Below are 15,579 nucleotides of genomic sequence, written 5' to 3' on the forward strand. Positions count from 1 at the left end.
CTCAGAGTGCCCAAAATATCCAGGACATAACTGAAAATCAGGCATCATGTGAAGAAGCAAGAAAATCTTAACTGGAATGAGAAAAGACAATCAACTGATACTGACACTGAGATGACACAGATGTTAGAATTATCAAGGATTTTAAAGCAGCCATTATAAAAATGCTTCAGGGATTTCCCTGGTGGCACAGTGGTTAAGACTCCACACTCCCAATGCAGGGGGCCTGGGTTTGATCTCTGGTCAGGGAACTAGATCTCACATGCATGCCACAACTAAGAGTTCACATGCCACAACTAAGGAGCCTGTGAGCTGCAACAAAGGAGCTCACCTGCTGCAACTAAGACCTGGAGCAACCAAACAAATAAATAAATATTTTTTAAAAAGCCTGGCTATGCATTAGAGTCATCAGGGGAACATTTTGTCCCTGTGCTAACAGTACTTTGTTATTATTTTTTTAAAAATGCTTCAATATACTTAAATGCAAAACCAGAAAGTCTCAGAAAAAAAGATATAAAGAAGAACAGAATGGAAATTTTAGAACTGAAAAATAGAATAACTAAAATTTTAATATCAGTGGAAGAGCTCAACAGCAGAATAGAGAGGACAGAGGAAAGAATTAGAGAACTTGAGGACAGAACAATAGAAATGATCCAATCTGAACAACAGAAAGAAAATTGACTGGACAAAAAATGAGCAGAGCCTCAGGGACCTCTGAGACTATAATAAAAGATCTGGCATTCATGTCATCAGAGTTCCAGAAAGAGAGGAGAAAGTGTGGGGCTGAAAAGTATTTGAAGAAATTATAGCTGAAAATTTCTCAAATTTGGCAAAAGATATCAACTTAGAGTTTCAAGAAGCTGAGCAAACCCCAAAAGGATAAACCAAAGAAATTATACGAAGACACATTATAGTCAAACTTCAGAAAACTAAAGACAAAGAAAAAATCTTGAAATCAGCAAGAGAGAAATGACACCTTACCTATAGGGGAAAAACAATTAAAGTGACAGCAGATTTCTCACCCAAAACCATGGTGGAGAGAAGGAAATGGCACAATTTTCAAGTGCTGAAAGAAAAGAACTGTCAACCCTGAATTCCATATCTGGCAAAATTATCCTTAAGAAATGAAGCAGCCATGGCCATTAAGTACATGAAAAGATGCTTAACATCATTAATTATCTGGGAAATGAAAATCAAAACTACAATGAGATACTACCTCACACTCACTAGGATGGCTAGAATCAAAAAGTCAGATAATAACAAGTGCTGATGAGGATTTGGAGAAATTGGAAACTTCATACAAACACTGCTGGTGGGAATGTAAACTGGTGCAGCTGCTTTAGAAAACAGTCTGGCAGTTCCTCAAATTATTAAACATAGAGTTATCATTTGACCTAGCAATTCCACTCCTAGATGTATATATATACTTGAGATAAATGAAAATATATATCTGCATAGAAACACGTACGCAAATGTTTACAGCAGCATTACTTATAATAGCCAAAAGGTGGAAACAACCCAAATGTACATCAGCTGACAAATGAATAAACAAAATGTGATACACCTGCACAATGGAATATTATTCAGCCACAAAAAGGAAGGAAATACTGATACATGTTACTACATGTACATGCTACACTTCTTCCCTATTTATTTGCCTACCTACATATATATCTGCTGACCTATTATGGACTGGTGACTTCCTACTTTATTCAGTGGGTTATAACATATTACTATCATTATTTCTTTTGCTACTTAAATTGTCCCAGGTTTAGCCAGAGGGAGCTCCTTAAAAACATTATGCTGAGTCAAAGAAGCCAGACAAAAAGATCACATGTTATGTGATTCCATTCATGTGAAATGTCCAGAAGAGTAAAGTCTATAGAGACAGAAAGCATATTAATGTTTGCTTAGGGTTGGAGGAGGGAGGGAGGTGAGGTGGGGCAGAGTGATGGCTTAGGGGTATGGGGTTTCTTTTTGAGGTGATGAAAATGTTCTAAAATTGATTATAGTGATGGTTGCACATATCCATAAACATACAAAAAACATTGAATTGGACACTTTATTTTTAAACTAAATTTATTTATTTATTTTTATATTTGGCTGTGTTGGGTCTTTGTTGGTGCACACGGGCTTTCTCTTGTTGTGGAGCATGGGCTCTAGGCACATGGGCTTCAGTAGTTGTGGCACACGGGCTCAGTAGTTGTGGCTCATGGGCTCTAGAGCGCAGGCTCAGTGGTTGTGGCACATGTTGCTCTGCGGCATGTGGGATCTTCCTGGACCAGGGCTTGAACCCATGTCCCCTGCATTGGCAGGCAGATTTTTAACCACTGCGCCACCAGGGAAGTCTCTGAATTGGACACTTTAAATGGGTAAACTATGGTATGTGAATTATATCTAAATAAAGCTGTTACTAAGAAAGAAGAAATGAAGGGGAAATCAAGATATTCTCAGAAGAAGGAGAACTAAGAAAATCTGTTGTCAGCAGACCTACCCTAAAAGAATGGCTTAAAGGAAGTTCTCTAAACAGAAAGGAGATGGTAAAAGAAGTCTTTGAACATCAGGAAAGAAGAAAAATGGAAAGAGAAAAAAAATATGGTTAAATACAATAGACTTTCCTTTTCCTCTTGAGTTTTCTAAATTATATTTGAAGGTCAAAGTAAAAAGTATAACATTTTTATGATGTGGATCTCCATGTATGTAGAGGAAATATTTAAGACAATTGTAATTGGTGAGGGTAAAGGGACTTAAAGGGAGCTAAGTTTTCTACACTTCACTCTAACTGGTAAAACGTCAACACCAGTAGAGACCTATGTGGTGATGGAATAGTTCTGTATCTGGATTATTGTACAGGAATCTACACATGTGTAAAATGGCAGAGAACAACACGCACACCGCAGAAATGTCAATTTCCTATTTGTGATAATTGTACTCTAGTGACACAGGATGCAACCATTAGGGGAAACTGGGTAAAGAGTTACATGAGACCTCTCTGTACCATCTTTGCAACTTCCTATAAATTTATAATTATTTCCAAATAAAAAGTTTTAACAAACTACTAAATTATCCTCAGAAAGATTGGAGTAGGGGACACAGCAAAAAAGATCAAGATGCTATTAAAAAGGAGCACTCACAGGAGTTCCCTGGTGGTCTAGTGGTTAGGATTCGGCACTTTCGCTGCTGTGGCCAGGGTTCAATCCCTGGTCGGGGAACTGAGACCCAGCAAGCCGTGCAGCACAGCCAAGAAAAAAGATAAAAAAGGGGGGGAATTCACTTCTTTCCTCTCTATCTGCCTACCTATGTATTATAGGGTCTGGTCACTTCCTACTTTATTCAGTAGATGATAATCTATTACTATTATGATTTCTTTTGCTACTCATATTGTCCCAGATTTGACCAGAGGGAGCTCCTTCAAAGTGGCTCCTGTGTCATTTTGACATGTTCCCATCTTTTGAGTGCTTCATTACTTCCCAGCACAATGAGTTCTTCCAGAATCATTTTGTACTTTCTCTGTTCCAACCCTGCAGTCAGTCACATCTCCAAGAAGCTCTAGTTCCTATTAGTGACAAATGGTAACTCAAGGTGTGCTCATAGTGCCTGGCATATAATTGTCATTTCAGCAGTCAGAGAAAGGAATGTTTTTCCTTATAGGAGAATGCCAACTAATCAATATAGAAGAAATGATGGAATTAGAAAAACACCATTAGGGAAATAGCACTGTAATTAATTGTTACAGGCAAGAATCACTGCTAGATGCTACAATCAGCGGACAAAAGCATGAGAAATAGTCTCAATGTATACATAGTCTCAATGTATCTCCCCACAACCTAGTTGTTAATTACAAAGAGAAATATAGTAACTTTACAGTACCTGACAGATGCCAGGTGATCAAAGTTAACATTATCAATAAAGGACAAATTGGTATTGAATTCTTGCCAACGTGAGGCACTGAGAAGAACACAGCATCATTTCTGTGATATTTGACAAAAATGAAAAACCTGAATCTAATTATGAGGAAGCAGGAAAAAAAACCCAAATTGAGGGACATTCTTCCAAATGGTGTCATGAAAGTCAAGGAAAGGCTAAGGAACTGTTTCAGATTAAAGGGTAAAGGGACATGACAACTAAACATAATACATGAGCCTGGATTGGATCTTGGATCAGGGGGAAATACTATAAAGGATGTTATCGTGACAACTGGGAAAATTATTTACAAATTGTATGTTAGTGAAACCGAGCAGGACCCTGTGGGGCTCCTGGGCATGGAAGCCTTTCTGTCCCCTGTCCTTTTTTTTTTTTTTCCAAGATTTTTGTATTTATTTATTTGGCTATGCTGCATGGCTTGTGGGATCTCAGTTCCCCGACCAGGGATTGAACCTGGGCCCTGGCAGTGAAAGCCTGGAATCCTAACCACTGGACCACCAGGGAACTCCCTGTCCCACATCTCTTGTTTGTAGGGAATAGATTCCAACCTCCATGACTTTCCCTGACTTCCAAAGGGCAGATTTGAACAGTTGCTAATCAGCTAAGGGAGGGGATGCAGAGACAAAGGAGAAGCAGCCAAGAAACAATAGTGCAGCCTTGGGGCAGGGTCTTGGTTCCTCCTCAAGGGATACACATAATATCTTTGAGCTCTTTACAGAACTAAAACCCCCAACAAATGGAAGGTGTTAGCATTCTTCATTCCAGAGAAGACCACATGAGGCCAGATTAAAGGAACCAGAGAAGCTCATCAAGAGACTACCTGAGACCAGATTAAAGGAGTGCAAGCCCTGCACACACTCTAATCCTTACCAGCAAGCCTGCTCTTGAACCATTGCTATAAAACTCCTCATCCAATCCTCCCAGGTTGGGACACACAGTTTTTCGGGGCAGGAGCCTACTGTGTCCCCATTTGTCTGGCAAAGCAATAAAGCTTCTCTTCTCTACTTCACCCAAAACTCTGTCTCTGAGATTCGATTTGGCACTGGTGCACAGAGGCCAAGTTTTTCACCTCATTAGGTAATTAGATAATACTCATCAAATATTAGATAGTACTAGATCAATGTGCAATTTCTTGATTTTGATAACTGTACTGTGATTATGTAAGAGAATGTCCTTGTTCTTAAGAGATACACATTAAGTATTTAAGGGTAAAGGGGAATTATGTCTGCAAATTACTCTCAAGTGGTTCAGAAAATAAAGTTTTAAATATTTCTGTGTGTATACACTACATACATACATACATATATACATAAATTGAGAAGAGAAAGCAAATGTGGCAAAATGTTAACAATTAGCGGCTCTGGGTGAAGGGCAAAAGAATCAAACGTTTCAAAAGAATTAATGCTTTAAAACTCTTAGTAGAGGGCTTCCCTGGTGGCGCAGTGGTTGAGAGTCCGCCTGCCGATGCAGGGGACACGGGTTCGTGCCCCGGTCTGGGAGGATCCCACATGCCGCGGAGCGGCTGGGCCCGTGAGCCATGGCCGCTGAGCCTGCGCGTCCGGAGCCTGTCCTCCGCAACGGGAGAGGCCACAACAGTGAGAGGCCCGCGTAACGCATAAAAAAAAAAAAAAAAAAAAAAAAAAAAAACTCTTAGTAGAAAATATAGGTAAATATTTGTTTAGGCCTTGGGGTAGGTGAGGATTTCCTAAACAACACAAAAAATGCCCTAAGTATCAAAGACAAGATCTAGTGATTCAACTGTGAGGAAATGAGGAACCTTTATTCATTGAAAGACCTTTGTTCTTTGGGGGCCCTTACTAGTGAGTGTTCAGGGGCACAGAGCAGGCATGGAACTCACAGTATCTGCTCCACCACCAGCAGCTCCGGGGGCAGATCCACAAGCACTGGGTGGTGCCCAGCACTTCTCCATCCACTAGCTCTCCTGAGCACAGCCCCAAGGGTTGCTGAGAGCAGGACCTCCACCTGAGCCTCTAGCAGCATGTCTGACCTACTCCCCTTTACTGCACAAGGGCACTAACCCAGGGAAAGCCCTGGGGTCAGGCTTGAGGGAAGCTCTCATTCTGCCTGCCCATCCTCCTGATCCTTGCTCTCTTGCCGGTGACCCCAGGACAGACTGGCAGGTGTGTAGGTGACACAGGGGAGGAACCTCAGGTGGCGGGGAGGAGTGGCTATTTGCCAACCAGTATGAGAAAATTAAAATATTCTATCATTTGGCACTGGTAAACATTTTTTAAAAACTTTGTTTTACCATTTTTAAAAATTGAAGCAGGCTTCCCTGGGGGCGCAGTGGTTAAGAATCTTCCTGCCAAGGCAGGGGACATGGGTTCGAGCCCTGACCTGGGGAGATCCTACATGCCACAGAGCAACTAAGCCCATGCACCACAACTACTGAGCCTGTGCTCTTGAGCCTGTGAGCCACAACTACTGAGCCCACGTGCCGAGAGCCCGTGCACCACAACAAAGAGTAGCCCCCGCTTGCCACAGCTAGAGAAAGCCTGCGCACAGCAATGAAGACCCAACACAGCCAAAAACAAATTAATTAATTAATTAAAAAATAAAATAAAACTTGAAGCATAGTTAGTTTACAATGTTGTGTTAGTTTCAGATGTACAGCAAAGTGATTCAGATATATATATATATATATATATATATATATATATATATATATACTTTTTCAGACATTGTTAAATATTTTAACAACTCTGACAGCCCAAGCTGGTGGACAAAAGATCACACTCATCTGTCTCTCCCTCCCTGGGAGTCACACAGGGAAAGGGTAAAAAGACCGTGCCAGGCACAGATGCCCCTCTGATCCCTTTCACTTTGGACTCCACCCTGGCTGGGTAGGCTTATGTGATGTGATGGAGAGGGATTTTGGAGCTAGTGACTTGGATACAAAGTTGCTAATATAGAACCACCCAGATTCTAGCCTCAGCAGCCACATAAAAAAAGGTTCGGTTTTATGGCCCATTTCTACCATGGAGGATGGCCTGTGTCTCTGCCACCACCAGGACACTTACAAGGACTCCCTCATCCTAGGTGAGGATCCCCACTCCAGCTCTTGACAGCTTGCCAGTGAACCACACAGCAATGTCTCAGTTCCAAAACATTCTGCACTCTCACCCCAAGGGAGTGCTGTGCTGCCAGGATTGGCCACTCACTGCCCATTCTGTCCCTGGCCATCTGCTCTGTCCCACCCTGCAGCCGGCTTGGGGCTCAGTCCCCAAGGGCTGCTGTCACTCCTGCCCCAGCACACTTCTCCATCACCTCCTGTGATATACCCCTGCCCTTCTAAACCCTATCCCAGCCTAGCAGGAGGGCTCCTAGGGCACTTACTAGGCTGCCTGAAAGTATGCAGTGTAGCTCACTGTGCCCTCGCCTGGGGCTGGGGGTGCCCTAGTCTTTCCTGCTCCCATGCTCCTCCCTCTGGCTTTCCCTGTTTACCCTACCCACTCCTGTCCCCTAACTTCTCCCTGCTCCCTCTCCTGATTCTTGTTCCCTCTGCATGGTCCCCATCTGACTCTTCCTTCATCCCTCTGTTTACTGTTCCTTCTAAATGTTTCTTGTTATTTCTGACTGTCCCCTGGTCTGTTTCCTGATGCCTCTGTTTATTGCTTCCTCTGATTGTCCCTTGTTCCATTGTTCCATGCCTCCTGTTTCTTCTTCCCTCTGACTGATCCCTGATGCCTCTGACTGCCCTGTGTTCCCTTTGACAGCTATTCCTCTAGCTGATCCTTAGTCTGTGGCACCATTCTGGTTGCACCCTAGTCCATCTGGCTGCTCCCTGGTCCTGATGAACCTTTCTCATTCCTTCTAGTTGACACAGACTGACTGCCCTTTGACTCCTCTGACTTCTTTGTAGACCCAATTCTTCCCTGCTCCTTGGGCAGTCCTGGAATGCATTTCTAATATGCTCTCATCTGGTGCTCTGCATCTGGTCCATGGACCACTGTCTGTGAAGTGCTGGTCTACCTGGCTCCTAGCCTAGGCTCTTGATCATCAACATATACTACTTCTGTGTGCTTTGTGCCACAGCTGGGTTCTGTACTTTCACCTTCTGCATCACTTGCATTACATCTGACTTTTGACTGGCTCCTTTGGCTGTTTCTTGGGCAGGGTGACCAACTGTCCCAGTTTGCCTAGGACTTTCCCTGTTGTAGCAGTGAAGTTCCACATCCCATGAAGTCCCTATTGCCCTATCTCAGGGAGCTCTGGATGCTCCCCAGACTCTCTCTGGCTTCTGCAACTGTCCCTTAACCCCAGTGCCCACTACATGGGGCCTCTGGCTTTGGGAATGGATACTATGCCTTCCAGCTGTTCTCTAGTCCCTCTAGTTGTTCCCAGGTCAGACAGGCTGCTATCCAAACCAGATATATCTTTGATGTCCACTTTGCTGTTCCCTCTGGCTACTCCCCAACCTCTACGACTGTTCCTTGTTGCCTCTGGTGCCCTTGGCTACTCCTCATCCTCAGAGGTCCTTTTGCCTCTCCAACTGTCCCATGGGTCTGTCCCTTTCCTGCCCCTCCAACCTGTTCTACAGCCTCAGCAGCTGGTCCCTAGCTTCCTCTGGCTGCTGCATTTCCCAGGCTCATCTTTCCCATTTCCCATTTCTGTTCCCCAGTATCTCTGCCTTTCCGCATCCTCTCAGATTCTCCTCTGACCCCTGGTACCTCTTGAAGTGGCTTGTCTGGCAGGCTCTTACCCAGTACACCAAACCTTTTTGCTTTTTCCTTTTAGCTGATTCTTCTGTTTCCTTGTCCCTGTGGATGGTCCCTGTTCCCTCTGGTTGATATCTGGTTCCTCTATTTCCTGGTCCCTCCTCCCATTTTGAGATCCTTCTAATTGTTCTCATATCCTCTGGCTCTTCCTTTCTCCCCACTATTAACACTTCTCCAGCCCCAACTATTGTTTCTTGGTCTCTCTGCTGCTCCTGGCCTCTGGCTCTTGTTTCCCATTTCCTCTGTTTGTTCCACTGATTTCCCACCTGTCCCCTGGGCCCCTTGGCTATCCTCTATTTCCAATAAGTGCAACATGGTCCCTCCAGCTGTTCCCTGTGGCTATTCCTCATCCCTCTTTCTCTTACTGACACCTCTGCCTGTTTTCCAGCTTAAGCCACTATTTCTTAGCCCAACTGGCTGTTCCTCACCCCTGGGGACATTTTTATTGGTTCCTTGGTATCTCTTCCCATTCCCTGCTCTCTGACATCTAATGAAAAAACTAAGAACCTAACAAATAAATACGTGAATAAATAATATTTACTAGGGCTTGGTCATTTCCATCTCTTCTTGCAAATGGGCAGAGGTCTATGTTTGGGAAGGAAGACATGAATGGAGAAATGTGCCTTGCAGAGATCAGAATCATTCGTCTAGAAATTTCCACACATTGGCTGGGCAAGAGGCCATGTGCAGAAGGACTTGGGAGGACCACATTGTTGTGGCCCCAACCTGTGGGTCTGTGACTGATATGATGGAGAAGAGCCTGGACAAGGACAATTTTCCAAGAGTGGAAGTGTCCTACTGTTAGGCAGCAATTCGTTTACCATTCAATGTCCCTATACCTTTGACTCAAAATATAATTTCAGTGACTTGGGCAAAAAGATTTAAGTGTAAGAATTTCACCATAGCAGTTTTCATCACAACAGAAAACCTAGAACACCCTAAATTCACATATAGTGGATTGGTTAAATTAAATATAGTTTATCCATAGGATATAGTTTATCCTATGCATCATGTGTGTGTGAAGAAAAATATTTACTGCCTAGAAAATTATATTAAACTGCCAAGTTAAAAAGGAGACAACCAAATACTATGATTTCATTTTTAAACTTGAGCTGTATAATGTATATGTGTGTGGTATGTATGTACACTCACAGCCCCACATGTATACCCACATACATGTACATACAAAGGAAAAAAAACTGTAAGGAACTATAGCTAAATGTTAACAATGATTAACTTTGGCTAATGCTAGAATTATAAGTAATGTTTTATTCTCTTGTATTTGCTTACCTGTATTTTCTAACATTATATTGTGAAATAATGAAATTATGAAATAGTAAACATCAAAATAATTTTTTAAAGTTTAATATTATCCTAATGACCACATGACCCTGAGCCCCTGTGACAAGGAGCCTGTCCCCAGAGGTGACAGCATCCACAGGACAGTCGGAAAGAGGGAGCTGTGGGGCAAGGTCTGGCTCCCTCATCATCTTGCTCTGTTTACAGAATCTCAAGGGGAACTTTTAGTGGGAAACTTGGTCTTGGCTATTGTGTGGTGAGGGTGGAAGACATGGTCAGGAGACAAGGTTCCAGTCCACTGCTGCCACTCACAATCCCAGAGGCCTGGGCAAGTCATGTACCTTCTCAGGCCACTTTACTCATCTTTGAGAGGAGGAGGAAGCAGAAGGGCCCTAGAGACTGTGGTCACCCTACTACCCTGCCATTCTCTAAGTTCCAAAGAAAGGGGATTTTTCTGCCCTAGATCAGGATAGAGGAGAAATCACCAAGTCCCCAAGGATCAGGGGAAAGCAGGCTCTGGTAGGGATCAGCTGAGTGTGTGCACAGAGCCAGTGAGGACTGAAGGGCCTGTGCTGGGCGTCAGGGGGTAGCGTCTCCCTGGCTGGGGCCAGTGGTCACCCCCACCCAGACCTCGCTCGCAGACACCCTGCAGGGAGCTGCCTCCCCCTCCTCTAGGCTGTGGGGCTGACCCTCCCATCTCACCTTTCCTCCATCGGCTGCATCACATTTTCCACTGAAACAGGAAGGGCTCTGGATGTGGGACACCAGCCACGTGGTGTTCATGCAGCAGGAAGATGGTGACCTGTCTCAGGGACACGAAGTCCAGAATTTGCCCCTCCTGTGACACACTTGCCCCTGCCCTGAGTCCCTAGTGACAGGTCAGGGCCATCTCCTCACTGAATAAACTCCTGTCCCTTGAGCCCTGTCTCTCCTCACCTCACACACACTGCCATGTCCCTCTGCAGCCAGGGCTGGGGACCACTGGGGAGAGCTCCGGTTGGCTGGCATTGTCCCGCTGAGCCTCAACCCTCAGGCTCTCCTGCTGACAACTCCGCTCTTCCCGGTACCCTGAGGCCAGGCGGGTCCGTGGACTCAGCCAGAGCTTCTGGGGCTGGAAGGAAGATCCTGCAGCCTTCACTACGGGGTCTGGCCCAGGGGCTGCGCAGAGACTCCAAGAAACCTGGAAAGACAGTGTCCACGTGGTCAGTCATTCAGCATTCACCCCATAAATGCTTCCTGGGGACACCAAAGTACAGTTTACAACACTGGATACTGTGGAAGAGAAAAGTTCAGTAATCAACACCAAGTATTAGCATACAATATGGAAAAAAACTCATGAGATTTGGTGTAAAACGTATGAGAGTTTGAATTCCAGCTCTTCTGCATTCTAGCTGAAATCTGGGGAAGCCACTTTAGTCTGAGTTTCTTCACCTTAAAACTGAGGATGGGGGCTTCCCTGGTGGTGCAGTGGTTGGGAGTCCACCTGCCGATGCAGGGGACACGGGTTCGTGCCCTGGTCCGGGAGGATCCCACATGCCGCGGAGCGGCTGGGCCTGCGGGCCATGGCCACTGAGCCTGTGCGTCTGGAGCCTGTGCTCCGCAACGGGAGAGGCCACAGCAGTGAGAGGCCCGCGTACCGCAAAAAAAACCAAACAAACAAAAAACTGAGGATGAAAACACCCATCTCATAGGGCTGTTAGAGTTAAATGACATGATGCTTCAAAAGCACTCCTATTTGGCATCAGGAACACACTCCATTGATATTAAATATTGCTGTTATTATAAGGCGCAAGGAAAGTTTTATTTGGTACCTCATTTAATTTTCACACTCATCCTATGAACTAGGCATTACTTTTGCTATTATTCCCATTTACCATCAGATAGAGCTGTTCATAAATATTAAGAAATTTGCCCCAAGATCTCTTAGATTAGGGGGAAGGACAGGGATTCAAACCCAGGTCTGCCTAGCTCCAAAGTACATTTTCTTAACTACTGTGCCATATGGTATTCTATACGTGGAAGAATCACAATAAACATTACTTCTGTTTCTTGCTGCCTTTAAAGTGCTCTGGCTGAAGGATGACATGTCACATGTGATAAACCAAGCGTCTGTATAATTCAGTGTACATTCTGGGCAACTTATAGAGCCCACCCACCCTCTTCTGCCAAAGATAAAAACATAAACTCCTTGTCCCCTCTCTCCCAATTCCCATCTGGCCCTGAAAGTCAGCATGTCTGCACAGGCTCCTAAATCGGTAACCTACACTGCTTGACAAAAACTGTGTCCCAAATGGTGCCATCAACTGGTTTCCATAGGTTCCTCAAATAATCACCAACACAGGCAACACAACCTCAATAGAAAATCAACTATTAATCTGCTCAATGCCCCCTGGATCCAAACCTGACCTCCTATAGGACTCCATAACTCACAGCCCATATGTAGAGTCAATGACTCCCATAAACCCCTCAAATATAGACCTTCCGGTCCATCACATACTAACTCACACAGTCCTGCAATTACCGATGTCTACAGGTCCCAATCAATGACTCCCATAGGGCTCCTAAAACTGTCTCCCAAAGACTTAAAATCCCAGGCTTGCAATCAATCTTTCACCACCTCAGTGTCCCAATCAATAACTCTCATGGACTGACTGATGACTTCAGATACTTTAGATAACTTCAGACCTCCAACTCTTATAAAACCTCAAGAATTTCTACAGAGGTCTCAATCACTTACCAACATATGTCTCTAATTATGTTTCTTCAAGGATTTCCCAAGATTATCACTCACTGACCCAACATGAATAGCATCTATAGGCCCTGGATTATCTAATCCTATTGGACTCTAACTCCGTGATGCCCCCCCACAGAAATCTTCCCAATCCTTTACTCCCAGAGGAACCAAATCAACCCCAAATCTGGTTTGGTATTGAATTTAAAGAATAAAAAGAAAAATTTTAAATGCTTCCAGGCAGAAACAGCATGTTATTTACAATGGGAAGGGATCACAATGGCACTAGATTTATTTGCAACAATAGGAGCCATATTAGAAGAAAACATCTACAAATTATTGAAAGGGACTGCAATCCAAGAATTTTAAACCCACTCTAGCTGAATACCATGCTTGCGTTAGAGCAAAAGACAATTTTAGACATACAAGCACTTATAACATTATATGCCAATATTAGAATCTCAGGAGAATACTCAAGGGGATAGTCTAAGCAATTGTAAATTCAATAGTAACAGAAACCTCAAAATTGGAGGAAAGCAATTTTGAGAAATGATTATTGCAATTGATATATAGTTATAACTGAGTAAAGAAAAATGTATGTAATTGGGCATCTGGAACAAATAAGATTATTACTATTAATAAGTGGAAAAAATTTTAATACCCTGGGGAAATTTACTGAGCGAAATGAGGAGGAGGAAAATTATGCATCTCTTTTACTAGATCCAAATAATATTGAAACATTATTTGGATTTAGAAATAGAGAAAATATAGACAATCACATTTGTAAGGAAGGTGAAGGCAATTACTAGCAGAAATTGATAAAGATAAAACTCCAAACTATAATTCCAAAATAATAAGAAATTAGAGGGCAATTAAGAGAAACATGACCAAATCAGCAAAAAAAAAAAAAAAAAAGGAAAAGAGAAAGTGAGGAAATATCAACCACGTAAAATAAATAGTAAACATAAGATAATAGGAGGCATGAAATCAAATATATTAGAATTCAACTAAATTGAATGAGCTGAATTCTGATGTAAAAGATAAGGACTATGGGATTGGGTTAAAAAAAAATACAGTTGCCGCACATCTAAAACAAAAAGACAAAGATGTGAAATGAAGCACTGGACAGAAGTATGCCATGTTATTTGCTACTCTTTCCATTATGATCAGCATTAGTTATGGCTTGTTAGGAAATCGTTGCCTACCTCAGAGTCATAAAGATGTTTAATGTTTTCTTCTAAAAGTTTTACTGTTTTATCTTTCACATTTAGATCTATAGTCTTCCCAGGAAGGATTTGGTGTGTGGTATGTGTTAGGGTCAAGATTCATTTCTTCCATATTGGTGTCAAGATGATCCAGTACCACTTATTAAAAAGATTACCCCTTGGGCTTCCCTGGTGGCACAGTGGTTGAGAGTCTGCCTGCCAATGCAGGGGACACGGGTTCGTGCCCCGGTCCGGGAAGATCCCACATGCCGCGGAGAGACTGGGCCCATGAGCCATGGCCGCTGAGCCTGCAAGTCCGGAGCCTGTGCTCCACAATGGGAGAGGCCACAACAGTGAGAGGCCCGCGTACCGCAAAAAAAAAAAAAAAAAAAAAAGATTACCCTTTTTCCAGGTTGCCTTGTGACCATATATGTGGGAGTCCATTCCCAAACTCTGTATTCCCATTGGTCTATTTGTCTATTCTTGGACCAGTACTACACTGTCTTAATTAATGTGCTTCATATTAAGCTTCGATATCTGGTAGAGTAAAAGATTATTAAGTTGGATTGCATTCAAAGTAAGGACCTCTGTTCATGAGAAGACAAAATTAAGAGCATAAAGGCAAATCCCACAGTGGGAGAAGATAATTGCAATACCTGTATCTGACAAACAACTCATATCTCAAATATATTAAGAATTCCTAGAAATCAATAAGAACGATAGAAGAAGAACACAAGGATCAGACACTTCACAAAGAAGATATCCAAATGGCAAATAAGCATAGGAAAAGATGCTCAAATTCATAAGTTAGCAAGAAAATATAAGCTACAGATACTCATCCACATCCACCAGAAATGGCTTAAATGAAAAGGATTGAAAATAATCAAGAGCTGGCAAGGTTGTAGAGCAACTGAAACTCATAAATTGCTTTTTAGGAGCATAATATACTACAAACACTTTGGAAAACTGTTTGGTAGTATTTGTTAAAGCTGAACATATGCTTTATATCCTATGACCCAGCTATTCCATCGAAGCATTTACTCAAGAGAAATGCGAACATCTGTTTACCAAAAGACAGGTATGATGATGGTCACAGTGGCTTTATTCAAAACTGAAAAGTATGCAAATGCCCATCAGCATTAGAATGGATAAACAACTTGTCCTTTATTAATGCAAGGAATTAATACACAGCAACGAGAATCAACAACTGCTATACACAACATGCACAAATCTTATCTCATGAACATTATATTGGCCAAAGAAGCCAGACCTGAAAGAGCAATGAATCAATACTATATGATTACATTTCTATACATTTCAAAAACATGTAAAACTAATCCATATTGTTAAAAGTTAGGATATTGATACCCCTTGGATGGAAGTTAGTGATTGGAAAGGAACACAGGAGGGCTTCTTGAATGTTAGGAATGTTTTATTTCTTGATCTAGGTGGCTGGTTGTGCAGGTTTGTTCAGTCTTTTAAAATATCATCAAGCTAAACATGCATAATGTGTGCACTTTTCTGTATTATAATTCAATAAAGATTTAAAAAATATATAATACCCCAGACAAATGCAAGAAAATGAAAGTAGGTCTAGAAATATAATTATTGAGGTGGAAATTAAGGTCCAAGGTGCACAATAGATTAACAAAAAGGGAGTCTCTTTTAATATAAAACATACAAT

At 42.6% G+C, this 15,579-nt stretch overlaps 1 protein-coding gene across 3 annotated transcripts in view; it reads right to left on the reverse strand.

Annotated features, from left to right (window-relative positions):
- ZNF41 (zinc finger protein 41) overlaps positions 1-15,579 on the reverse strand; it is a 57,462-nt gene that overhangs the window by 16,004 nt on the left and 25,879 nt on the right. For 2 of the 3 annotated variants that reach the window (XM_032619546.1, XM_032619547.1), the window contains exons 2-3: positions 10,896-11,139; positions 10,662-10,761 (exon numbers count right to left, since the gene is read on the reverse strand). In XM_032619546.1, the coding sequence (XP_032475437.1) occupies positions 10,662-10,761; positions 10,896-10,912 (117 nt within the window). In that variant the 5' untranslated portion in view covers positions 10,913-11,139. The remainder of the gene's footprint in view (positions 1-10,661; positions 10,762-10,895; positions 11,140-15,579) is intronic. The other variant, XM_032619548.1, reaches the window with a different exon arrangement.

Source organism: Phocoena sinus, chromosome X (assembly GCF_008692025.1).
Source record: "Phocoena sinus isolate mPhoSin1 chromosome X, mPhoSin1.pri, whole genome shotgun sequence".
NCBI lineage: Eukaryota > Metazoa > Chordata > Mammalia > Artiodactyla > Phocoenidae > Phocoena > Phocoena sinus.